The sequence below is a fragment of the Falco punctatus genome (genome assembly GCF_963210335.1).
Source record: "Falco punctatus genome assembly, chromosome: Z".
NCBI lineage: Eukaryota > Metazoa > Chordata > Aves > Falconiformes > Falconidae > Falco > Falco punctatus.
The window spans coordinates 48173296-48200786 of record NC_137586.1 but is presented as its reverse complement, the minus strand read 5'-3'; the positions used below and the strand labels follow the sequence as shown (position 1 = coordinate 48200786).

General features: G+C 39.6%; 1 protein-coding gene across 7 annotated transcripts in view; it reads left to right on the top strand.

Annotated features, from left to right (window-relative positions):
* The window catches only part of SEMA4D (semaphorin 4D), a 112286-nt gene that overhangs the window by 80979 nt on the left and 3816 nt on the right, over positions 1-27491 (top strand). For 6 of the 7 annotated variants that reach the window (XM_080373033.1, XM_080373028.1, XM_080373031.1 and 3 more), the window contains 10 exons: positions 415-508; positions 1449-1562; positions 2441-2592; positions 4309-4484; positions 4596-4752; positions 5552-5774; positions 6204-6319; positions 10573-10745; positions 10952-10995; positions 12143-14604. In XM_080373033.1, coding sequence (XP_080229159.1) covers positions 415-508; positions 1449-1562; positions 2441-2592; positions 4309-4484; positions 4596-4752; positions 5552-5774; positions 6204-6319; positions 10573-10745; positions 10952-10995; positions 12143-13059 — 2166 coding nt within the window. In that variant the 3' untranslated portion in view covers positions 13060-14604. Of the gene's footprint in view, positions 1-414; positions 509-1448; positions 1563-2440; positions 2593-4308; positions 4485-4595; positions 4753-5551; positions 5775-6203; positions 6320-10572; positions 10746-10951; positions 10996-12142; positions 14605-14955; positions 15163-26293; positions 26504-27491 lie in introns of those variants that run through there. The other variant, XM_080373034.1, reaches the window with a different exon arrangement.

Genomic DNA, 27491 nt, shown 5'->3' with positions numbered 1-27491 from the left:
GAAAGCCTTCTTGATTTCTAAAACTCTCAGATTTTGTGCAGGCTAATTCAGTAATTGCCATCTCTTTCCATGTATCGGTTAATTTCTCTGCTTTTCCTGTTCTCTGGCTTTTTTTTGGGTGTTCTTTCTTCAGGTCTATCTGGATTTCACTTCTTGTCTTCTGTTCTGTTCTGCTCCTGCCCTCACAAATCATAGGATCACTCACATGTCCTTTCTGTCTGCTGGACCTGATAAGATTTTCTGAAAGTTCATATGCCTTTTATAATCTTAGAAAAAATGCCTTTGATGCTGGAATGTGATGATACAGTCCATGATTTAGTGTTAATTTTTTGGTTACCTTTGCATGAGTCAAGTGGCTGAAAGAAAAGTGTTAACAGTTGGTTTTTTTGTGGTTTTCAACTTGATTTTTTGCAGAATTTAATTTCATTTGAACTTGGAGGTAAAAATGAAGATGGTAAGGGCAGATGTCCATTTGATCCTGCTCAAAGCTACACGTCTGTTATGGTTGGTAAGTTCAGACTTTGCATATATCTCATTATTATGTATAAAAATGTTTGATTTTTTCCATTGTCATTCTCCAGTCTCTTGATATAAAAATGGTAGATGGTATCCATATTTTTTATATCTTTACTGTGTATTTGGAGTGACAATGTTAAGTATTTTAATATCTACCTTAGTGTGTTTCTTAAAAGAACTTACAAGTCTAGGTTGTTTTGGGAGCAACTTTTAAAATAATAAATTTTAAACTGTATGTTCAGGTGTTAAACATATTTAGACCAAGTAGTCCAAATGTACTTCAGCTGCCTTTGTACTATAAATGACTGTCACTTCAGTAAATTTAACAAGCAGAATTTTTTCACTGTCTGAAGACATGTCCATGAAACAAAATAGGGAAATGACATATACATGCAGTGTATTACTGCATGGTTAGACACCATTGAATCTTGATTTGGTGAAAACAGAGGTCATGGCTGGACCCTGGTGTCAAAAGATCATAAAAGAGAAGTTCAAAGTAACATGAAACAGGAATGAGAAAGAAAAGAACACACTCCTTGCATTGTTGCCCAAATTATTAAAGTTGAGTTTTAATAATAGTGGTATAGAGAGTAAAGTAATTAAAAAACTAACGTGTTATATCTTAAATAAATTTGCATGTCTGTACATAAACTGTAGGTTTACAAGCTAAGTGTAAAAGTACCACAAAAACGATGCTGACTTGCCAGTTGCTTGTGTGAAAGCAATACTAAACCCAAGTGTAGAAGTGTTAGTCTTGAGAATGGTCAGCAGAAATGTAAACACAGAAGACATGTCTGGGGCAATCTAGAGGAAATCCTTGTTTATCTTTTCTTGTGGGAAGTTTGAGCTTACATAGGCTCCTGAAATATTTATGTACCCTTTTTGGTATCTAGTGCATAAGCAAGCCTAAAATATTTGTTTTTCTGTTAAAGATGGAGAGCTTTATTCCGGGACTTCTTACAATTTCTTGGGAAGTGAACCTATCATTTCACGGCACTCCACTCAGAGCCCTCTGAGAACAGAGTATGCAATACCTTGGCTCAATGGTAAGTGAGTATGAGAAATGGCCCAAACAAATTGGTTTTCCTCCTTCAATGGCACACTTACAGAGAGTTTTAAGTGTCTTACCTGGGGCAATTGTCTAACACCACCAAGAGAATGGATTTTGTTATTCTGGCATATGCTGAGCTGTGAGGGTCTGCCATCTAGAAATCTTTGAAATTTCAGGATTTTTATCATCGTTGACAAGGAAATATCTTCAAGACCAGTTTATTTTTTATCTATTGTTCATCCTTGCAATAATGCAGCATAGTTATGATATAGTGAGGAAAAGAATGTTTTTGGTCTTTTAATGGTTTTCAAATTGAGTTGGTCATGGTTCCTGATGATTTCAGCTCCTGAATTTCGAAATTCACCTTTTGTGAATGCTTAGAGGCCTTTTGCCAAAGAGGAGCAAGATCATGAAGCTAACATATTCCAAAAGATGCTTTATATCCAAAGAGTACAGAATACGGGGTACAGAGTTGAGTTTTGTAATGACGTCTTGTAATGATACCGTCACTTTTAGTGTTTCAGCTAATAGCTGAAATAGAGGAGAGGCAGGCAAGGGAGGATACCTCATCAGGCCTGTGAGTGACCATGCTTGAGTATGGACTAAGGAACATTGAAGTAACGAGATACTTGAGAGATCTCTGTGGTCTGATATCTTACTGTTTTCTTACAGGGTTTGTGGTTTTGGTGTCTCTATTTTTTTTTAGTAATGCTATTCATATTATGTACAGCAAACTGCATAGGCAGCTCAGTGACATGAGAGCAGGTAAATGCGGTGTGAGGCTTGGGTGAAAGAGGACTTCAAGAGGGTCTTTGAAGTAATCATGTTAGTAGTCACACATATAATATAAAATTCTTCTCTTTGCATCTGTAGAGCCCAATTTTGTTTTTGCTGATGTGATAAGAGCAGACCAAAACAGCACAGATGGAGAAGATGACAAGATATATTTCTTTTTCACTGAGGTATCTGTGGAATATGAATTTGTTGGAAAACTGATGATTCCAAGGATAGCTAGAGTGTGCAAGGTGGGACACAGTTCAATTTACTTTTAATCATTTGACTAGAACGTTGTGTATGTTAAAAAGTATTTATCGTTGTGAACTTATTGCCAGTTAAAGGGAAGTGGTTGAACCTAGGGAATCATAGGTTCAATTAAATTTCGATCAATTCTTCAGAACTGAGAAAGCCTAATTGTTGCTTTGGGAACAAATACTTGATTTAATTTTGCACAATGGTGAAATTTTAATACATCCAAGGGTTCTGCCCACCCCAGGGGAAAAAAAAAAAACAATCACCACAAAAGCCAGCAACAGTAAAGAGTCTTCTGGCTTTTTTTTTTTTTTTTTTAAACCACACTGAAGTTGAAGTACAGCTCCCTGGGAAGAACTGACTTTGATTGGAGCTGAGCGTATAGGATGTTTGTCGAGTTGCTTTCAAGTAGCTGTATACAAACAAAACTGTAGCTGTGCTCACAGCAGAATAGCTCTTGACTGTGGTGTGTAGCAAATGGGACTTCCATGAAGTGGTTAGCCTGATCTTGTCACACTTGTTGTGCTTAAGTCTCAATGTCTTAAGCTGATTCAAGTATATACTGAGGAGTGTTGGTTAAAAATCTTGCTGATGAAAGAGGTTTATTCCACTAGAAAACATTGATTTAATAACAAAATTTTTTTTCAGTGGAATGTATCAATTTCCTCAGGACCTTTTTTTTTTCCTAACAGGAAATTTATCTAGCTGTTTCGTTCGGAGGTTGAAATGTTTTATTTTGACTTTACTTTTTATATTTAAACATGGAAGTCAAAACATCAATAACAAGTTAGTGCCCTTGAGATTTCCATTAAACAAGCAGCTGGAGGCAGGTTTACATGAGGCTTATTGTTATGGCTGCCTGCCCACTAACAGCTTGTGCGTGCTTGAAGAGGGGAGTATTGTGGAATGAGAGCTTTATTGCTGTTGTTTGTTTGAAATAGGAATCAATGGCAAGTTGCAAATCTATAAGCATTTATATTTAATATATTTCATATTTTTGCTGTTTTCTTAATATTTTGCATAACAGCATTGGATAATGATAGGAAATATTAATAATGTTCAAATATGCCCTGCTTTTTGAAGAGAAGTAACAGAGCTACAGCTTGAGTATTAACTGTTTTGAAGTGTTTCTAGTCAATATATCTTTACGTCTTTAAGCTTTGGTACTGCAAATCCTTAATAAAGGTGGTAACTGCTTGCAGGATTAAACCATTGCTGCATTTCTTCTAATGAAACTATTTATGTCAGGCAAGTTTAAGTTCATATTGCAACATTAGAATTTAAATCACAGTTCAGGTGTCACTGAACAAATGCAACGTTACTTATTTCTCTTAAGCGACTGTATAATACTTACATGCTTATCTTAGTTGTTCTAATAATCAGGTTTTTTTCTAACGGTACATTGCTCATCTCAAATTTTTCAAGTGTTGCAGAAGTACAGTTATTTTGTAAGTCTCATATCTTATCTTCCCTTTGTGTTGATAAAAAACAATTCTGCGCTATTTTTTTGAATCAACTATTTTTCCTTTGGCCTCCTTACTTTTTTGTTTGTGAACATGTTAATGTTTATTTCATGTTACTATAGATGAAATGTGAAATGTTAGAAAATAACAGGGCTTGTAAATTCATGCTGTATTAGTAGTGGTTCTTAAATGCAAAAGTGCTGCTAACTTTCCTTACAAACACCTTTTTATTTTTTTTAATATCAAAAGAGGGACCAAGGAGGATTAAGGACCTTGCAGAAAAAATGGACTTCCTTTCTCAAGGCCAGATTGATTTGTACTATCCCTGATAAGAACTTAATTTTCAATATTATCAATGATGTTTTTATTCTCAAGTCTCCAACTTTGAAGGAGCCAGTGATATATGGAGTCTTCTCTCCGCAACTGTAAGTGTGGTGTAGCCTTTTCCTGGATAAGTGCTTTTAATCTCAATTAGTTACTGTAAGTAAAAATTGCCTTTATGATTTTTATTTCTTTTCTTCTTCCTCAACTTCTAGGAATAATGTGGGTCTGTCAGCAGTGTGTGCATACAATCTGTCTACTGTAGAAAATGTTTTCTTGAAAGGAAAATATATGCAGAGTGCTACAGTAGAACAGTCTCATACAAAGTGGGTACGATACAATGGGGAAATTCCTAATCCTCGACCTGGTGCGGTAAGTTTCTGTAATCTTGGATCTGATGACTAGTCCTTTTTTAGTGCTCAGGAGTAAAGAAAATACTAGGTAACCTGCTAAAGATTAATTTTAGTTTGTCCTGATCTGGATACTTCTTGTTGTAAAGACTTCATAGAAAAACACTGAAGTGACTTATTCTGAACTGAGTATTTGGGAATGAAGGTGGGGGGTTTTAATGTATAATGGAGTTATTTGCTGGTTTTTTGTTACTTTTTCAGTTATTTGCTCGGGTTTGTTTCATTATGTTGTTCCTAATTTTTTTAGTGTGAAGTAGTTGTCAGTATATGTTAGGCAACATCAAATACTTTTTAGTTTAGATGAACAGAAGTATAGCGATCATTGCATTGTGTCAGTAGGTTCAGCAGCTTTATCCAGTGCAGTGCATTGCTCTGCAAACAAAATGTTCATAGTGCTGGGTGTCTCTCACATGTTTCTTTCTCATGTTCCCTGCAGTCATCTTGTTGCTCCTGCTTAATGAGGTGAAAGTTAAAAGTAAAAAAGCATGAAAGTCCAGAAAGAATGTTATCCTAAAATGCACTTTGGGCCCAAATAAGAATGTAGTCTGATGCTCAGGGATTAGTGTATCACAGAAGCCAAAGTGCTACAAGACCCAAGGACTTCCCTAGGTAGAATGAGCGTAATGTAAAGGTGTGTTTACTGGCCAAAAGAAAGCAGAGAAGAAAATGCGTATAGCTGCTGTTAATTGTCTGTATTTTGTGCAAGTAAACGATATAATTTGATTGGGTTTTTTTTTGGTTTGTTTCTCCTCCTCTGTTAGTGTATAAACAATGAAGCCAGAGCATCAAACTACATGAGTTCTCTGAATTTACCAGACAAGACATTGCAGTTTGTTAAAGATCATCCTCTAATGGATGACTCAGTGACCCCAGTGGGAGACAGACCTCGCCTAGTAAAACGAGATGTGAAGTATACTCAGATTGTAGTAGACAGAGTCAGAGCTCTCAACAGCACCATATATGATGTTATGTTCATCGGTACAGGTGAGCTCTGCAAAACATTTTTTTAATGATGTACTGGTTCTTTATGTTGAAGTGTGTTCTAAGAGAAACTCTTGAGACTTCTGTATTTACAGTGCCTTTGTACCAACTGGTGTTTCATTGAAAGGTAAAGGTTCATGGTGAGTAAGTGGAGAATCTTAACTGATTTGAAAAAGTATTGCAGGAAAGGAACTGCAGAACTGCAACGAGTGCAGCAGAACCAACATAGAAAGACCACTTGGGGATTATCCTTTGTCCAAAAATGTTATTTCTTGCTCAGAGCTCTTTTGTGCCAATGGCAACCATTACACTTGCCATCATGAGTTGTGTGAACAGCAGGCAGGTTGAGACAACTTTAAACAATTAAGCAATTTTTCCCTCTGCCTTTTTAATTTAAGAAGCTTACTTAAATATGTTGCTTTGTTGTTTCAGATCAAGGAGCACTGCACAAAGCTATCAGCTATGAAAATGGAATGCATATTATTGAAGAAACACAGCTTTTTCCAAACTTTGAGCCAGTCCAAACTCTCTTGCTTTCATCCAGAAGAGTAAGTGCTATAAGCATCACAGCATTCATCTCATTTTGCTCTTCCACAAAACATTTTAGTACCAGCTTGTAAGATTGACACGATGAAAGAAGACTGTCACTGTGCACAGAGCCAGAGGCTGCATCTGTAATTCATCGCACTACAGCAATGTCACGTATTGCCTGCTGCATTTCAGTGTGTTTGATAGGTAGCAGGCTTCTGAAGGTGTGTAGGTAGGGGGACACAGGTGTGCAGGTCTCCACGTGGACGCCATGTGCAGAAGCTGAAAGCTGTATTTTAAGGTACCAGTTTTCAGGTTAGGAGTAATGTAGAAATCCTGACACCTTGTGGCCATTGCAAACAAGGAAAAACCGTCAGGGGTTTAGCAGAGGGGTGGTGTCCCTTTCTCAGGAGCTAGACCTAAGAAGAGAGAACAGTCTTGTTTTGCAGACACACACATAAATGTGTAACTAATTGGTTTCTGTTGTCCCAAACCTTTCAGGCTTCTGCATGCTAGGTGTATCAGGAGAACAGTGGTGTTGGTGTGGCTCGGGGTGAGGACCTCTGGTGAGGTTCTGTCTGGCTGGCAGGGTACCAGCTGCATCTTTAGCTGGGAACACAAACCTTGCCGCAGGCTGCAAACCCAGCGGTCATTCTGCACTACTAATCAATTGCTTGGTTTAACCCTGGAGTGGTTTTGTGACAGTGGGAGGATAGCCACTGTGTGTACTTTGTACATGAATTATGCTTCTGGCCCTAGATATTCAGACCTGCAGATCTGTGAATGTCTATGAAATTATTACCCTAAGCAGTGGCTTGTAAATCAGACCCTTCAAACTGGTGAAATTTTTGGTTTTTTAAAGGAAAGAATGGCTCTTTTGAAGTATCTGATAGTAATACTGGCATTCAGTAGCTACCTAGTGATAGATAAATGCTTTGCAACTAGGGATTTAGAAGTACTGCCAAGATATCTTAGAAACAGCTTTTATTTTTGTGGGATTTTTAATAAATCTTTGCATGCCAACATGATTAACTCATGGTAGAAGGGTGCAAGAGAGCTTTATGCCATAATTCTTTCAAGGTCAACGTGCACACTTGTCCTTTCATGCTTATAATAGAGAGAAGTCTGGAGGACAGAGTATACTTTTGATAGATAAATGAAAATCAGTGATTAAAAACTTACATGCTTATAGATTTCGGTAAAGATGTTTATTTTTATATGGTGCATCACACTGGCAATTTAATATATATGTGTATATATTAAAAAAAGTTTGCTGATTTCCTCTGCTTCTATTTGCAAGGAAAGCTTCAAATGCCTTGCTTTGACAGGAGGTTTCAGCGTTTACCCTGTGATAAAAGACAATGATAGATAACTCTTCTAATAAATATGCTAATGCTCATTGTTCTAATTGTGGGTAAATTCTGGGATCATTCATACACTGGCTTAACTATGATTCCCTCATTGTTTGGGAGTGGAAGGGAAGTGATAGGCGTTACAGCCTGACACCAAAGACAGATGATCTACAGTTTCAGTACACCCTTGGTAGCCAAGGCTAGTGTAGAAATGATGGCACTGAATTTATTCACTTTGGATCCAGGTGCCATATTCTCAATTCCTCAAGAATATCCTGAAAGGGGGCTGTGTGAGACATGGCATAGGGGCTGCATAGGAAATGTGCTGTCTTTCCACACAGAAACTTCTCTCAAAGCTTAGGATTGACACCCCCCCCGCAAAAAAAAAAAAAACAAACAAAAAAACCCAAAACACAAACAAAAAAAAAACCAACAAAAAAACCCCAAAAAACAAACAAAAACAACCAAAAAAAAAACCCCAAAAAACCCCACTGCATCCTGCATGGCACTGTGGAGTGTATCAGTGTGTAGCTTCAAGGTAAAACTTCCATGTTTTTAGAACAACTTCTGGCACATAAAGCTAACACCCAAAACTGAAGCAGTGCTGCCTAGCACATTTCCATAAAAGCAGTGGTCCTTTTCAGTGATGAGGAGTTGGGAGGTCAGGTCAGGTGCCAGTCCTGAAAGCTGTGTAATCATGGTACCACCCAAGCAGGGATTACTTCTGCACCCCAGCATCAAAACACAAGTTTCTGCCTCCTTGGGTGTCACAGTCAGTTCACGGAAGTCCTTTGTAGAGGTGATACTGATACATGTAGTGGCATCCCATAGTAATTGATTAACCACAAGAAGATAAAATTGTTACCCTGATGATGGGCTTGAGATCCCTCTGGAGTCAGAGTTCTTTCTGAACACATTACAGCAGTAGTCTCCAGACCCTTCCGATATACCTTCACCTTGTTCAGAGGGTAGTGGGCAGTCAGATGAGCCTACAGTAGATCCTCGTAACTCCTGCTTGACTGAAAGATTTGATTGGATTTTTTAAAATGGTTTACTCGGCTCACTGCGTGTTCTCTGAACTCATGGATGTACCAGCTGTGAGTCATGCTGAGACACTACAGCCCATGTGCAGTGCTGCTCTGTTGGTTGGGTGCTAGCTAGCAGAGCAGTAGCAAGATGAGCAGCGCTTGGTGCAGTGGGGGAGCTTTCAGGCAAAGTGGAAAGCATTTCCTAGAAAGTCAGGAGTCTCCAACACTCCAGACTTTCTTCTGTGGGCACTGCAGCATAGTCCAACACTAACCTAAGTTAAATTTTAGAATCAGAGACTGTACTTGAATATATGTCTCTGAGGACTGATTCTCTTTGAAAGTCTATCTTCCAGCAGTGCCAGCAGATTCTGGTTTGATCCAGTTTTTTTCTTTCATCTTCCAGCATCAAGAGTTTCCTTGAAAGCTGTCTGCATGCTTCATATATGAGATGGATCCAAACTGATTTGTGCTCAGTCTTGTAGCTTCCTCTAGGGACTGTTGTTAGTCAGACTGCATCACTCATTAGCTTAATTGTAAGATAGACTTCCCCATGATCGTTGAATTAAAGACTAACTTGTTCAGAGTTCTTGTGGCAAAACCTCCTTACATGCTTAGTGAAAGAGTGATAGTGAGCCCCCAAACCGAAATTCAGCCCTACAGTGCCTTGTTAGTTGTTTTCTTGAGGCAGTTTCTGATGTCAAGACCAAAAATCTGCACCGTGAACATGAGATTTTTGAACAATGTTCCTCTACTAGAAATCTTCCTTGCATGTCTGCCCATTACTTTGTGACCATATTCATCCTGCTGGAGTCGAGCAGTCTTACTGCAGACATGACCCCCGAGTGCATTTCTACATACTGAGATCTGTACAGCTGCAGTACAGGAGAAGCCACTCTTGTGCTTGGATCCAGCTCATTTGCCATGACAACATAGTAGAGTGCCGATAAATCCACTCGGTATTCTGCTCAGGATGAAGCCAGCCCACTGCCAAGGTGGGTTGTGCTGTTTGGCTTTGTATGCACAGCCTCTCAAAAGGACTAGAGGTTAGGTCACTGCTAGCTTTGGGTTGTAATGCAGACCCCTTTCTTGAGGCTTTGCATAATATGTAAGTTTTGAGTGTACCTTCATCCGTTGGTTTCCCTGAGCTTTGAAACAGATGAGTGAAATAATGCAGCTGCCCACCTTTTATGAGAAGGCCGTTTGAGATGAGTGTGGTCTTTTCCTGCTGTGCTCAGTGAGACATGTTCGGGTTCCCCAGCAGCGGTGGGTGAAATAGCCATTCTGTTGATATCCCGCTTTTCCTAGGTGTCAGGCCAGTGCTGTTTCCTGTGAATACTCTCTGGTGTTCCTCTTTGAGTAGCAAGTAGGCAGCTGCATTCGACTCTTCCAAGACTGATGCTGATGTGGCTGCAGAGACCTGACTGGTAGAAGAGCTGAAGGCCGTAGGACTGCTTTGGGTTAACAGGAGCAGGTCCCACATACAGCAAGCCTTGCCTGTTCAGGCTTGTGTGCACCTGCTGCAGCCTTGTCATCAGCACAAGCTTGCCTTGCCTTACAGGATTGTCCGTGCATTGGTATTTGTGGAAAAACTGTGTGATAAAACCGTAGTTAAACTTGGTAACTTCCCGATTTCACAAACTGTATCTGTTTCAGGTTTTTGTTATTTTGTCTTTTTGCACTTCATCACTAAATATTTTCAAGATAAGTTTTCCTTTCTAGAAGTATAAGCTAATAAAAATGTGTACTCCCCTCATGCCTCAGTTACAGCTGTACGTATGTTAGGTTCAACTCTACTTTTAGTAATTCTTAAATTGTTTCATGAATTAGATTATTCAGCTTTGAGAAAGTGATTGGCTGTGAGTTTTTTTGTTGTGCCTTGTTTCTGTTTTCTAGGGCCGAAGATACCTCTATGCTGGTTCAAATTCTGGTGTGGTTCAGTCTCCAGTGGCATTCTGTGACAAGTATACCACTTGTGTTGACTGTGTTTTAGCAAGGGATCCTTACTGTGCTTGGAAACCCCTTGAAGCTTCCTGCATTGATATTTTTAAAGAAAGTGAAGTTGAAAGGTAATCCTAGTCTTTGATTACCTTACATTTACACTCAATATTGCCAATAACTGGCAATTTTTAACTGAATATTTTAAAATAGAGACTTCTTCCTATCCACCTACGTTTGCTTGTGCTGTTCTGTCAAGACGGATCTTAGTACGAAAGGATGGGCAGGCTGTAGGAGACAAGATTTGAAGTTGTAATACTTGGGCTTCCCTTTACAGGAGCTGGATTCAGAACATTGGTGGAGATGCATCTTCTTGTTCTGGTGAGTTAGTCTTTGAAGAGCTCTTTCACGTGTCTGGGTGGAGAGGTGAAAGACTTGTGTTCAGTTCAGCTTGTGTTTTTGATTATCTGGCCACTTCTTTATTTTAACAGGTATGAGATTCTGCTTCTGAATAGTTGAGCATCTCTACAGCCTGCGTGTTATCTTAAAATGTCTGTGTTTGTATACATTTCAGTGTGCAGCGCACACACCCCTGAAATGAATGGGGGTACCTCAACAGTGACTTGTAAATGAAAGCAGCATTTACCATAAGTACTTCTAGTGCAGTACTTCTAGTATCATTTCTCTGTGTGATACAGCATTTGACATTCTACTGTGAGCCTTGTGCTTGGTTATTGCTGCTGGATCAAATGAAATGATCATGAAAAAAAGCTGGTTTTATGGTAAGAGAGAAGGGCAACTCAGAATGTGGTACAGAGCCACTGAAGTACCCTCCATAGTGCTCTAAGGCACATAACCACAGGTCCTTGCTTTATAGCATGGGATGCTGCCACCAGATCAAGGAGATCTTAAAGAAGAGTAGTGTTACAGGACTAAGCTGCAGTAAACAAAGCTCTTGAGAGTTTGATTTACTCCAGTTTTATTTCTAATTCAAGCGAAACATGGACCACTATGAGGGTGTTACTTGTTAGTTTTTTCATTAATTTATGGTGTTGCATTGTGGGTGTGCCGTAAGTGCTGATACTTTTTTAGAAGACTTTGTTTCACTTGAGTAACAGCAGTTTGTTCGGTTTCTTCTTCCATGTTTTGTAGTTGCAGATTTACTTAAAATGTACCAATTGCATACAAAGTGATACAAAGTTCAGCATCTTGCCTCAAACGTTGACTGACTGGTTTCAGATGCATGCTCAGTTGTGGATCAGCAAGGTCTCATCTTTTCTGGAAGTGGAGGATGTGTTAGAGTTTGAGGTGTCCTACCTCTTAGTCTGTCTTAATGTCTTGCATGCAGCTGTAGCTTGGTATTTCACTGAGATCCTTGCATGCTGTCATCTTGGACTTGTGAGTTAATCTGAATGCTGTGATCTTTAAGTTTCTGTTATAAGACTATAGCACAGTCTTGTGAAACTGTATGGATTAAAGCTAATGGAAATGATTGCTGATGCTCTGCACCTTTATTTTGGTGTTCCAGATAAAGTAAGAGAGAATTCCCTACAGCATACATTCAAGCATGGGAGCACAGCAGAACTCAAGTGTTCTCAAAAGTCCAATCTGGCACAGGTAGTTTGGAAGTTCAAAGACGATGTGCTGAGAGTGGAAAGTCCCAAGTACCGTCTGCTGGAAAAGGCACTGCTCATCTTCAATTTATCAGAAGGAGACAGTGGTGTTTACCAGTGTTTGTCAGAAGAAAAAGTGAAGAATAAGAAATTCTCCCAAGTGCTAGCTAAGCATGTTTTGGAACTGAAAAAGATCCAGCATACCACAGCAGGCCCCACCACAGCAGCTGCACCAACAGAAGGTAATAGCCGTGTGCCAAAAGTGTCAGCTGTATCAACTGAGGGGTCTACTGCTCACACCTCGACCACTCTTATGGTACCAATCACGACAGCAAGGATAGTAACAAAGCCCATTGGCCCTGTCCTAACAAGTGCAGCCTCCAAGACAGAGCACTTCAATTCCATTCCTGACACGGTCCCAGAAAAGACGATGTTCCTCAAGTCAAACGATAACTTCCTGTTGATGTTCCTCTTCCTCTTCTTTTTTATTCTGTTCTTGTGCCTGCTCTCTTACAACTGTTACAAAGGGTACTTGCCAGGGCAGTGCTTGAAATTTCGTTCTGTCATGCTGCTTGGTAAGAAGAAAACTAAGTCAGATTTTTCTGATTGCGAGCAAAGTGTCAAGGAGACGCTGGTGGAGCAAGGCAGTGTCAGCCATCAGAGCGGGGAGCAGCTGAAGCCGGCACACGACACTGGCTACGAGACTGAGCCCGACTATGGGAACAGCCAGCTGCAGCCTGGGGATTCACAGGTGTCCCGAGAGGCCAAGGACAAGCCCTTCGATGTCAAGTGTGAGCTCAAGTATGCCGACTCAGATGCAGAGGGGGACTGAAGGACCCAATCGTTCATTTCAGTGGTGGAAATCAGCTGCAGTCCTGTGACTATTTGAGCGCAGAGAGCGGGTGTGACAGCTGAGCCATAGTGGGGATTACATGCCTGAGCTGTACAGCAAGCCAATTTGTGTTCGGATCTCGCCAGATTAGAGAAGCGGTGTACTTGTCTGCAGACCATAGCATCTTGTGTTGTACTGTCCCTTTTGTTTGTTTTTGCTAAATGGCCAGTTTCAGATGACCATTTGTTCCCAATTTTCCCCCCACCAAGCGCTTCACTCTAGTGAACAGTTACGTGCTTGTTCTTCAGCCCTGTTCTTCCATAGGATACAAGTAACTTTCTAACTCAACTGGCTTTAAAAAGTACTTCAGTCTACACATATTTTTAGCTGCCATTAAAAAAAGACCTAGTTTCATTTTAATTCCAAATTGGAAATTAAGTTTAGTTTTATCAGATTGGTAAATTATAGACTTTTGTCCAGATTGGGACATTTTTTTTCTTTGCTTCTTGTGATTATTTTTAGTTTTATGCTTTCTGTTTTGGCACACTAGGTCTCTTTTAGTTAATTGAAGTTATTTTTAACTGCTCTTTAAGTATCTTAAACATTAAGGTATAATGGGGATATAGCATTGGCTTGATTTGTGTAAGACTCAGGGATAATCTTGTTTAAAGGCTTTTTTTCTTTGCTGCTTTCTAGAAATTTAGGTACGACAAATATCAGTACAAAACATGAAGTGGCGGAGGAGGAAGGAAATAATAGATTTAGGAATACTTTTCCTCGCTCCCCCCGTTTCCTTCCTGTCTCCCCCCTTCTGCCTCCCACTCCCACCCTTAACCAGCAAGCTGGACGTAGTCACATTCTATTTTCTATACAAAACTGGATCTTTTGTTAAAGTGAAACAGTACAGGCAAGCAGCTGTCAGTTAGCAGTGACACAGAGAGAAGTTTTTTGCACTGTGGAAGTGAAACAGGAGTTGAGAAGAATTAACTACAATAATTCAGCTAGTGACGTGCTGGAATGGACTGTTAAGATACAGCCTGATGAGAAAACATTGCCGATTTTTTTTTTTTTTTTTTCAGATTCAGAAATAACTCAGCTTCTTTTTGACAAATCTTTGCAGCGTCACCCTTTCTGGATGACACCTTGCAATCTCCTGTGCAACTGGAGACTGAAACTGGAGCTGCTCAATCAATCATTTGAACTGTTTATGTGAATCATGCCTGCAAACGTGACAGCATGCATTTCTCAGCCTGGTTCACAGCAGCACTGTTTGTCTGTAAAAGCATTTTGTGCGGTACAGTCCTGAAGAATTGTTCCTCTCACTGCATCTTTCTGTAAATACTGCTAGAAGTAGAATACATTTGAACAGTAAATAGCAGTATGCCTGGGCTGCTTTTCTGTGTTGAACTTTCATGCGAACATAATTTAGACCATCTTAGTGTAAACAGTTTATATTTTATAAGATTCAGTTTGGTTTTATTTTTCTATTTTTAATTATGTACATATAACAGAATAAATATTAAAATAAATTGTATTATATCTTGACTTTTATGAAACTTGAGACAATGACACTGCTTTCTGTATTTCAGGTACCTAGTGCTCCTTTTGGTTTCTTTTAAGGGGGAAAAATGAAAACTTTTGCTATCTGCAGCTGATTTTCTTAGCTTTAGTTGAGTGGGCTATAACCCAGGGGAGTGGGATTGGAAGGATGGAATAAGAAACGTGGGTGAAGGAGGAAAGCACTCTTCTCTAGGGTCCTAGGGACACTTCCTATTAATACCCTCCTAAAATTCATTTGTCTTTTTGCATTATTTATTCAGTGTGTGATGTATTTCTTACAACTTTTTTCCTTAGTACCCTTTCTTTTTTTCTTTTCTGTCCTCTTCTGTCACACAGCCTCATCTCCTATACCTTTCCCTCCTACTGGTACCTCCTTTTTGTCCTGTGTGGGAAGTGATTCACCTCCTTCACCCACCAGTACCCAGCCTGATGTTTGGTCTAGCACAGACCCTGTAAAGGTCATGTTGTTGCCACCTTTCCTAAGTGACCAGGCACAGCATGTTAGTGTCCGGGGACCCTTTCACCTCTTCTGTCAAGCCACAGGTAAGTTGGAGGACACCTGTATAAACAAGCATTTTCTGCATTAGAGGTTTAGATATGTCCCCATGTCTTCCTTTTTTGCTGTCTTAAAAAAAAGGAGAGAGAGACAAAGAGAAAGACTATTTTAGGATGTATTGTCAGCATGCTGTTACCAAGAATCTGGCACTGTGAATACTGTACTGTAAAATGCAGGCTCTGATTTAGCAGCCTACTTTAGCGTATTAATAGTCAATTGATTTTAATAGACTCACTTGCATGCTGAAGGAGTTCACTGAGTCGTGGTTGCATAAGGCTGTTTAAATATTTTCACTGCCAGTATGTATGCCACTTAAAAAATACACTTCTGTTGGATTTTAATTTAGTGTCTGTTCTGGACCAGGCCAGTTACTCCCTTTTAGCCCTAACTTATTAAAGTACTTGCAGTAATGACAAATTATGAAGAATATATTATCTGATGTGTACAGGAAAAGGACAAAGCTATTTTTTCTATACAATTCCAGCATTTGTCAGCTTTTGTTCAGATAGTAGTTTCCTGTTTAAGATGAGTGAGATTTAATGGATCTAAACAGGTCTTCAGATGTAACCTTTTTCCTTAAAAGAACAGATTACAGATACGGATTACTAAGTAGTATTGTTTCATATTGGTCTGTCTCTAGTAAGTGTGTATTAGTGTTACATACACTCAGATCAAAATGCATTAATCTTTATATTACAGTAGGTCTAAAAAGAACAGAATTGTAGAATCATGTAGTTTAGAAAAGACCTTTCAGCCGTAATTTGTTCACTGTTGCTATACACAATTCAGAAACTTTCTGTTGTTCACCATGAAAAAAATTGTAATAATAGCATAAATAGCACAAAGGATTTAAACAGCCTGATAATAGTGCTACAGATCTGGAATTTATTTTAAAATTACTTTTTTCATCTGCAATATCTGATTTAACATGGCACTCGTGCTGGTTTTTAAAAGTAATTGAAATTGCCTTGGCATTGAGACTTAAAAGATGGAGCGGAGTCCTAAGGTTCGACTGTGGAATTCAATCCTGAGGTTGTGGGGATGAATAGTGGAAGCTGTAACAAGAATCAGACATCCAAGAGATGCAGTGATGGCTCAGGCACAGGCAAAATGAGTGAGCTGTGGAGGCATTTCTGACTTCTCTCAGAAAGCAGTGAAGGACTGGACTTAGTGTTAATGGGTGGGGGATTTACTGCCTTTATGAGATGACATTTGGCTGATACATCCGTCACACTCTTCTCTTACCCAGAATTACAACTTCATTCCATTGATCTTTTTAGAAAACCTGACAAATGCAAACCAGCCTACCAAACTGATGCAGGTCTTCTGTATCTTTCTGGGATCTGCATGGGAGGATATATGACTCTTTTGTGGGGGAGGTGGGGATGGGGCTAAGCAAATGCTTTTACTAGGAGGGAATTTGTTCACATTCCTCAAATATCTGTTGATATTTATACAAACGTACCTGTAATGGAATCTTATTTCCCTCAGCGATGAATATAAGGTAAAACGTGTTTGCAAGGGGCAGAAGGGTTAAATGGGACTGACAAGAGTTAAATGCCATACCTGGTCTTCTTTGTAAAGGTTAAGGTATCAGCAAATGTGTGATGCAAATAAATAGACTGCCACATCATTCAGGCAAAAACCTGGAGCTCATTTTTAATTAAGTTTCTAATGTTATTTTTATGAGAATTACTGAATGTCTTCCTTGTTTTTTAAAAATTGTAAATGTCCGTTTCAAGCTGTCTGGAAACTCAGCAGGAGTAGGTGAGTTCTGTTACTCATTTCTTAGTCATCCCACATGTTTTGACCTGAAAGCTCACCCAAGGATAATACTTTACAACCTTGTAGCAGGCTCATTGCAACAACCTTAAAGTGGGTACAGCACCAACAGCCACTTTTGTCACCTATTGTGTGATGGTGTTTTTTTTTTAAAATGAGCTTTTCAAGAATGGAGTACTCCTGCCCTTCGTGAAAAGGACAGAATAAATCCTTCACAAACTGCCTCCCAGTTCCTCTCTACTCCCCTGAACTGTGTCACATCTTCACATTTTTTCAAAGATGTGTCTGCTAGATACACACTCGAGCAAATGCTAGGTTTCCTGTAGAATTTGTCTAATAGAACTTTTCTCTCCCATTACAGACTTTAAATCCTTTAAAGACATTTGAGGCAGGCTTCAAATAAGTTGAACAAAATACTGCACCATTTGGTGCAGGGGAGAGGTGGTGAGTTAGTGATGTATGCACCTGCTTTATTATTTCTCTGGTCTGGTCTGTTGCATTGGATATAATGGAAAAACCTTTTCTAGCAGTTCTCGTTCTGCTTAAAAATGTTTTACTGCTACCTGCTCCACCACCTAGACTAGTTTATTCTTGATCTTAACTTTACAGATGAGTGACATACTAGAATGTCCCGAGTGTGCTGAGCAACGATTTAAATCCATTTATAATCAGGAACAGTGTAAAACATTATGCTTTATTTGTGTTTCTGGCCTGCAGTCAGACTCCCTGTGTCCATGGTGTCAGTAAGTCTTAACGTCCTCCCTTAGTCTGTCTGAAGCTGGAGCTTTTCCATAATGGTTTCTTAATTTTCAGTCTCATTAAATTAATCCTGGAAGTGAACATGATAGTTCTGCAAACTCAGAAATCCTTTTCAAAAGACTTATTTCATGGGGATATGAAGATGGGTGTTAATGCCCATGTACAATGCCTGTTCCCTGTGGTTATGCTATTCTGAAGACGGTGCCAGAAGGCTTCCCACATGGAAAAGATCCACAGCTTGCAAGAGTCAGAATTGGACACGATTCACTACAGTTTTTCTCTCTGGCGAAGCTTGAAGTTGCACTGAAAGACATGCAGAAGGGTGGGGAAAACATGATGCACCGCTCTTCACTAGTCACTGCAGCACACAGAGTAAAGTCTGGACAGAGCGTCTGCAGAGTTATGTCTGAACCAGACATTGCCCGAGGCTGTGCCCAGATGTTGAGGGTTGGCTGTACTGGTGTCACCAAGTACTGGTGCAGCACGGGTCTCGGGAGCGGGGCTCAAAAGTCCCCATACCCCAAGGGTGTGCCCAGTTCGACCCTGGGAAGAGGAGCTTGTCTGTTGGAGACTGATTTACCCAGGGAAATGAGGAAGGTTTTTCGCTGGGACTGGCTTCCTAAGTCATTCTTGGGTGAGATTTTTCAGATTAATTGCATCCCCAGTGATGCCCTGTGGTGGTCTGGTTGGCTAACCTGGTTCCATGCCTTCAGAGCTCAGCTGGAGCGGCACAGGTGTGTGCAGCAGACGGAGCATGCCTGCGCCCGAAGGGGCAGTGCATTAGGCAGTGCATTACAGCATGTCAATCTATTAAAATGGAGTTTACTTCAGTTGTTACTTTGTTGTACTCTTACCAGAACAGAAATATCACATAGCAATTTTCCATGGACACACACAACTGGTTCTGTAACCAGCTGCAGTTTTCCAGCTCTTTTTTTTTTTTTTCTTTTTGTGAACTGTTGTACAAAATAGCCCCCAGAACACCTCTTCCTGCCTTTGTTACTGAGGGTTTCTTAATAATTATGCCAGTGGACAGATACATAATTTGGTTTTGGAACCCAAAAATAGTTTAAAGTGGTAGCCTAGAAATGAAAAGTCTCCATCTCCCAGGACAATTCCATCCACTGCACAAATATTTTAGAACTTTCTAAATTTTTTTTATTTTTATGCAGTATTTACATGGTGATGCTTTGTTGAAGCAGTACCCTTGACTTTAATCTGTGTGGTTGCATAGTAATGTAAGTGGTTGTTTTATCTTCATCCTCATGGGAATGCTAAGTTTGTACCTTGTTAAACATTTATATATCCCACTTTACGAATTAGCTTCTCCACAGACCTTTGGTGTTTCACCATATGCTGTCTGCCTACTGTAGCATCTTTGGCTACAGTAATCTGATAGTAGCTGTTAATTTGCAATTTTGCAGTTTTGTATCACTTCTTTCAGTGACTTCTGCACTGACTGAATATTCATCACTTAAAGGCATCTTGGTACAACAAAACCATTCCTTTATACAGATCTCTGACATGACACCTGCCTTTCATTATTTGAGATGCACATAGAAGATAAATTGAAAAATTGTTTCTTTAATATAGTAGGTTATAAAATCACATAAATACTGCAGACCCATTTTGCATAAAAATCAGAGACATAAAAGTATCCTCATAATTTAATGGCCATATCTTAGGGCTACAGTTATCTTACTAGAACATTGGCACTTCTTTTTCAGACATCAGGGCCTGCTGCGGCACCCTTACATGTAACTCGGTATGCAAACCCAGCAGCATTAAACACCTTTAAGTGTTGGTGTTATTCTGGCTATGATGGCTTCCTCCATGGTGACTTCTGTAAGACAACTGAAGATTAATTTCTGTAAGGACTGTGACATGGATGATGCATTCTTGAATTCTGGCATCAACAGCACATTTTGAAAAATTTGTGTAGAACTTCCTTCTGCTGTGCACTTCTATATGTAAAGGCTATAGTCAAGCTAAGAAATAGGTGGAAAGGTGTGCAGAAAATAATACTTTGGGTTTTAGACTATGTTATGTTCTTGTAAGGACTAGAATAAGCTCAGTATAAACATAACTTAAGCATAAGGCACATCAAGTTAAAAAAAAGGTGAGAATTAGGAAAAGTTGAGACTGAGTGTCTTACTAATTCTTCCTCAAAAGATTTTATATTCTTTTTTTCTGCTGAACAGAGCCTTACCTTGCAGTGTGCAGCTGACCGCATTCATACAGGTTTTTCCTGTGCAGCGAATGAGAGATGCAGTTGGGAAAACTTTACCTGTGTGACTTTTGATAATCAATAAATGCTTAAAATGTAAGAGACACCAAAATATTTTTCTCCCCATTAAGAAATCAGCCCAGTTAGGACTAGTAATTGTAGCCTGCAAGTAATTATTACTGTTGTAACATGCTTAAAACATTTCAAACTGCGTGCATGTTGTGGTGTATCCCATATATACCAGTAGGTAAGTGTTCTTGTACGCTCATTGGTAAATTTTACCACCTACATCATATGTCAGCAGAGGGCTTAGGTAAATTAAGCCCATTGCATCGTTTTAAAAGTTTTTGATTGGTATCTGAATGGTTTGAATAAGCTATCCTTTTGAGAAAATTTGTCAAAAAGTCTCCCCTGAGCCCCAGGGAAAGAGCCAGTTACCCCTGTGAAGGAGGAGCGCCTCTGTAAAGCTGCAGCTTTGCTGCTTAGTTGTAGTTCAGCTCTTCAGCTTCTGGAATCGGGTGTTGCTCAGGCCGTTTCCAGAGATCAGCTGATGTCACCACAAAACAGGAAGTATTCACCATTTGAACTTATGCGATTATGGGGGGGACTAGAAGGGTACAAGGAAAAGAGGTATTACAGAATCCATGGCAGCTTTTATAGTATGACTAGGTGCGTATAAAAGGAGTTTTCCTTCACGCTGGGGTCTTTGAGATCCCAAAGTAACTTCTTACTTTCAGCATGTGTCATCTTTCAGGAGAGGGATTTCACTTGGGTGGGTATTTGCTTCCATGTATCATTTGCTTAGGTTTTACTTGACCTCCCAGCTTAGCCTACCTTCTTTTGCAATTCAGCATTAATATTTAAACTTTTTCTCTTTGCAGATACGCAACTCTGAATCAGTAATGTCTCAGCCTGGAGTCATACACTGGTACTAACTCCTAAACGTTGGCTATGATTAAGAAGCTGTATTTCCCACTCCTGCCTACAGATATGTGATGGTTTTGGAGTGGTGTCTGAGTCTCTGGAGCATAATCACAACTTTATGCTCTTTTTCCCCAGAAATTCTTGTTGTTGCTAACCCCACCAGCCCAGTTTTCAAAGTGACTACATGTGCACTTTGTTTTTCTTGTCTTTCCCGTGAGAGCTACAACCTGTAAACTTCTAATAATTAATCCCTCAGTGTGATGGCTGATTAGCTGGGTAATGATTTGGAACACAGTTGTCACTTTTTCTAATTTCAGCAGAAACTGCTTACCAGAGCTGCTTCAACGTGTTTGTTGTGTGTGTTGTCCCCTCAGTGGAGATGACGATCTCATTTCTGTCTCTTCCAGTCATCTTCCTGCTAGACTGGCCTAACAAGTGAAGGAGCAAAAAGCAGTACCTTGCGCTCTCCGGAGAGCAGGAGTGATTTCTGGACAGCATGCTAAAATATGCTCTCCAGTTTTCTTGATTTTATTTTAAAACTTCATGTAGTAGCCTCGTTAGCTGGTAGGAGTAAGCAAACTCAAACTGGAAGCACTTTTTTTTTTGTTTTTCTGCCAGTCCTTAGTTCTAGCTTGCTAGTACTTAATTTAATTATTCTTAATGGGTTGCAATTGCAAAATCTTTTTTTGGACTTGCTCAGAGACTAGCTAAATAAATTCTGTTCATGCTGGGAAATGTGGACAGTTATGAATTGCATTTCCACCTCATAGGCAAGTCAGCCATTTTCCCAATCTGCTTTTAAATTCCATTCTGTGAAGGCAATGCTGTGCCCTACGTCAGCCTGCATAGGCTGTGCATCACCTCGCTGCCAGTGGGCTAAGATACTTCCAGCTTTCGCATGGTTCACAGACCCGTAATTTAACAAAGGCATCAGGTTTTTGGAGGAGTATGTTATGCGTTCTTCAGTATGAATTACTTGGTGTTTGAAGTAACTTTCTTTGTTGGCATTTCAGAAAGGTCTGATTTTCTTGGTCTGCCCCTACTTTAAAGCAAAACCAAACCAACCACCAATAAACAAAACCAAAAAACCTACATTATCCGAGGGCTACCTACTTTGTACACTATTTTCAGAAAACTGCAAAGATGTTTACCTCAATTTAAAGATTCTTTCTTTCCCCACTTTTCCAATCTGTTTCCCTCCTGATTGCTTCATTTACTACTTATTTTCCTAGCTTGTCAGCAACAGTGATTTAGACTTCTACAACTCAAACAGTGTCCAGCCTTAAATTTAACTTTCATTCAAGTACAGGGTTGTGCTGGTGGTAGTTTCCCATATTAAAGATTGACTGACCTTCTTCTATGCTAATTTTGGTCTCTGACTTAAAATATAATCTTTCTGCACCCAGATTACAGTCTTTAAAAATTAATCCCTGCCCCCTGGATGACAGCTTCCAATATGATCTTGGTTTTCTGAAATTTGGGATGTTTAGTTCAGTAGCATTCAGTACAAGCCAAAGCTGCAAGCTGGATAGCACGCGTTAAAACCAGATGCCACTTTTTTAATTTAATTTTTTTTTTTTTTTAATCTGCTGCATGTTCTGAGCTGTGGAGAGAGTTTCGGTGTATATTGGAGAATACAGGGGAGTTTTTCCCAGACCTAAACTTCCCGTCACTGTGGATAAGCCTCTGGTAGCAGTTCTATGTCAAGGTTACAGGAATTCGTAAATAAGACTTTTTGTCACCATGCTAGAGTACCCGTCAGTTATCTTCAGTGGATTTCAAATGCGCTGTCAGCTTTACCCAGCTCACCTCCGTCTTGAAGTGTTTCTCTAAGTAATTCATAAGAAAGCTGTGTTTTAATGTTACCCTTCAAAAACTGTAAAAAATGAGGAAAAACCAATTAATAATGGGGTAGCACTTCTGCATAGTTCACTATATGGCTTCATTCGGTGGTTTGTGAACCCTCTACACAGCTCTGCAAGCTGCAGCATTTGGCAAAAGGAACTAGCTTGGCCTGTTCCTGCCATCCTCCCCCACCCCAGCCTTTGTCAGTGAGCTCTACTTAATCCGTAATGTCTTGCTTTTTATCTCCAAGCTTTCTTGAAAGCTGCATCTCTATCAGGATTTGATGTGTATATGGCAAATGCTTAATTTGGTACAGTTCACCCAGGCGCATTAGCATGCTGCTCTGAATAGGTGGCTGCATACTCCAGTTCTTTAAGTCTGGTTTTATTTATTTATTTTAACCTAAAACAGAATTTGTAGCAGTGATTCAGGGATTACAATTAGACTGTGGTAGAAGTTTACAAGCAGCTGCAGTGCTTTACGTTTTTAATGCTATCTACAGCTGCTGAAACTTTACCTTGTGGAAAATCTTGAGGCAAAACCACCTGGGTATTAAATGAATGGTTTGTGCAAGTCTGCCTGACTTGACATAGGTCAGAAAATCCATTTTGCTAGCAGAAACTACCTGGATGGTACCTGGGCTGTTACTCCCTGGGCAGTACCATTTTGCTCAAAGTGCTGAAAGCAGAGAAAATGACACCTATATGAAAAAGCAGCAAATACTTCCTCAGACACTGGAAATTATGAAGGGCTTATACACAGAAAAGGGGTAGGGCAGACAGTGCAGCAAGGTGGTTTTTTTAATTTTTGTTTGCCAATTCTTAACCCTTCCCCTTCTAAAAGTGTTACGGTGGTGAAATTGAAGCAAAGTTTTCAAAGTTAACTGTCTGAAATACCTTTCATGTTGCTAAAACATAGCTACTTATATACCTAGACTGATGTGCTGTTGAGTTCTCTGCTCGAGTATTCATTTAATGACTTTTTTTAAAATTTTTTCACGCATTCTTAAAACGGATGGCAAAGTAAGTAGATCAAATGCCTTAGAACTTAATTTTAAAAGTTTGCACTAGGCATGTAATTAATTTGTATTACAGTAACAACAGCAAGTGCAGAGTATATGTTCATAGTAGTTCACTTTATCATCAAAAAATATTTTCTAACCGTTACATCTGAGTCTGAAATTGTCACCCTAGAGCTGTAGAAATCTTGCATTTGATAACTGTGATTCAGTTTTTGCAGATGAAACTGTTTCACAGTGTGTTTTTATTATTGCTCAATACTGAAAAGGAAAGCGAAGTACAAAATAATAGCACAGTGCCTGGAAACTGGGGATAAACTGCAGTGAAACGTGAAGACCAGTAAAAACCCTGACTGGTGCTTGACCCTAGGTTTTGCTGTGGGCTGACTTGTATGAGTGGGGATGAGTGTCTCTCTGTGGGGATTTCCAGTGCTTCTGACCGCACAGAAAACAAAGGTAAGGTAACGGCCCAGTTGCAACTTCTTGAAGGGCTGACGTGAAACAACACAGCTTGCAAAATTTCGCATGTAAGGAAATGCTTGGATTTTAGTCTTTTGGTGAAACCTGTGTCTAAACTGAGCTTTTGGCAGATTTCCAGAGTGATTGTGATCTTTACCACCAGAAAATAAACCAGGTTCTCTGATGTGAACAGTAACATTTGAAGTAAGTTTAGGGAAGCCTCCTGCACTGAACATGCCACTTCCTCCCATGGCCCTAAAATGGATGGCATTTTTCAAGCTTAGGGTTTTAGTTAATGGCCCTATTCCCATGTGTTAAGGCTTGAACTACTGCAAATAAAACTCAAGGACCTGGCTTTTAACTTTACAATGCTGGAGCAGTAACTCTTCTATGCTTGGAGAAGTTCCTCCTGAGGCTTGTGCCGCAGCACTCCCTCTTACTGATCTCCACTGCAGTCAAGTTGGTCATAACGTCGGCCTGACCTCTGCGAACAGCATCTCTTAATTTCATTTATGTATTGATGCTGTGTGAGATTTGAGGCATCTGTTACAAATTATAATCAAGTGTTTTTGAAGATAGGTTTCTACTTCTTCAAAGCCTTTTCTTTTTAAGATTTCTATCTTTCTGCTGTGCTTGTTTACTTAACTGTTCCTCCCACTTGTCCAAATTCCAAATTCAGCATTATCTTACTGAAATAATTTATTCCTGGTTCCAGACTTCCCATGATTTTAGCAACATATAAACTATCTGCTGTTAATTGTAGAGTAAGTACGATCATCAAACTTTGAGTGTGTGCACTAGGCTGTTTTCAGTTCAGCATATGCTTGCCCTCTTGACTTTGTCAGAGCTGTTGTCAGTCCTTAAGAGAGATTGTGCCACTTCCCTACCTCCCTCTTTCCCTTAGAAATAAACCCTACCAGGCTTTAACTAGATCACATTCTCTATCATTCACCCTTACTACTAATTTCTGTCTCCATATTTGTAGTGTATTAGTTTCATTTCCAAATGAACTTAACATATGCTGAGGAAGTGCACAGATCTAAAGACTATCTTCTTGTTTTTGTCTGCCTGCATAATTAGCTAAAATGTAGTTGATTTTCAGTACACTAGCTTAGAATCAGATCTTTTCCTAAAGAAAAATGCCACACGGATTTGCAATCAAAAACGCTCATAGTAAAAACTGACTTCTGTAGTAGGTAACCTGTTCTCTCAAGAAATACTTACAAAAATAATTTGTTTTCTTTTTACCCCAAATTTCCCTTTATGTATTCTCTTCCTAAGGTTAGTCTGGATCCTAAGCCCCAAGGGAGAAACAGGCATGCTTTAAACATCAGAATTACTGCAAAGTTCTTAGCTTGGCCCACATGTCTTTTAAATGAAAAGGCTCTGATACTGCCAAATACGCTTCAGCCAACCTTGCTAATTTTCTGGGAACAGCTGTTCTGGTCTTTGGGCTACTGTCAATCTCTGATTTATTCAAATTCTGTCCTCACAGGGTAAGACGAATAATGGCAATGAGACTGGCTAAGAGATTAGATTGCTCTTTGTTGTTGATCCAAGCTTCTCCCAAGTTCTGTCTTGCCTAATTGCCTGCTGTGACTAATGATTCTGTGCTTTTTCCAATTCTGCTTCTTTCACTATTAGTTCCAGCATCTTTGACACACAGAGTTCTTGAACTTTTTCCCTCCTGGCCTTTATTTCAGATTTTGCAAGGCATGTCTCAGATGGGTTCAGCTTCATACCAGAAGCTAGCTTGCTCAGCAGCAGGCAGTGTGGCCTAGCTCTACAGGAAATCACATGGGGAGAGTGCTGGTGTTCAGCATCAGCTGTGTCATGTTTGTGGGGTAAATTCCCCCTTGTGAGAATAAAGACAGAATTCCTTTACATGTATAAACTAGTTTACAACTTTGGCTTGAACCTCAATTACCAGTGCTAGGTCCTCTTTCACCCCAGGTTTCTGGAATTTCAGCTGAAGAAACCTAAGAAACATTACAATCAACCACTTAGGCTTTTGAGCCTAATCTTGAGGTCTTAGGCTTTTGTTTTCTTGTCAAAGACTCATTTTGTATTTTCTTAGAAAATAAGCTGACTGATGTATCTACAGGTCCGGGTGGCTCCTACTTTGTCTGGAAGAAGAATGGACAGAAGATGAAGGCATGCATCACTGAGCAATCTCATATGCTGTTTGCTGGCAGAGTGCATATTCTGAGTTGGGTGAAAGATTCAGTATCAGAAGATACAGAATATAAATGTTCATTAATCTCAAAAGCTGGGAACACAACATCGGAAGTGCTCATCACAGTGGAAGATAAAGGTAGGCTGGTTTTGAATGTATGCTGTGTCTGGCCTGACTCTGACAATCAGTACAGCTCTGTGGTTTTCACCCGTAAAACATGTGCATATCTGAAGAATGGTAACTCTTGCTTATTGAATGGGTATCCACTTCAGTTGTTTATGGAAAGGTAAAAGGTTTTAGAGCCACAAAAATTCCTTTCTCCATCTCCTCCCAAAAGGACTAATCTTCAAATCAGCAGTTATGGTCTTAGAAATGAAAGCAAAACTGCTAAACTAATGGAGACACGTTGGAAGTCAGAAGAGTACTAAAGATGTAAAAACAGGTACTCTGCCAGAACTCTGCAGGGTAATGTAGAAAAATTCTTCAATGCCAAGGAAGTGTGATGGTAAAGAGAAACACTCACCACCCAGGATTTTTTTAAATCAGATGATTTGCAGACCACCTGTAGTTGGGCAGGAACAGTTCCCACCCTAACTGGGCAGGAGGTCAGTTAGCCAGTTTCAGCAGCTGTGCAAGATCTTCAGGTAGCCCCAGCTGACCAATGCATTGTGAGCATCATCTGCAACTAGCTTTTGAGAATTTATCCTGGCCTGGAGAAGGTCTTAATAGTCTTTAACAAGACAGCAGTAAAAAGAAAGATGATAACAGTATGCATTTTCTTGGCAGGGTGAAGGAAATATTAATTAGCTGGTTAGTAACAAACATGAATTTGTCAGGAACAGCTCAACCCTTCTCCTGTCAGTGTCAGAGAAAATCAGTAGTAGTTACACAAGTTGTCTTGCCATAGCCAGTTACTTTGAATTCTGTCTCAGATGCAGAATGAAGAGCATCTCAATGAACCTACTGTAAATGTGTAAGAGGAAGCATTCACTACTCCAAGAGCATTACACACTGTTGCTAGTGTCCTGAAGATAGAGAAAATATTACAGTGGTGGATGTTACCACCAGTGTTACATTCTGCCAGTTTTTCATGCAGACAGAACTAGAATTCTATGAAGATGTATAG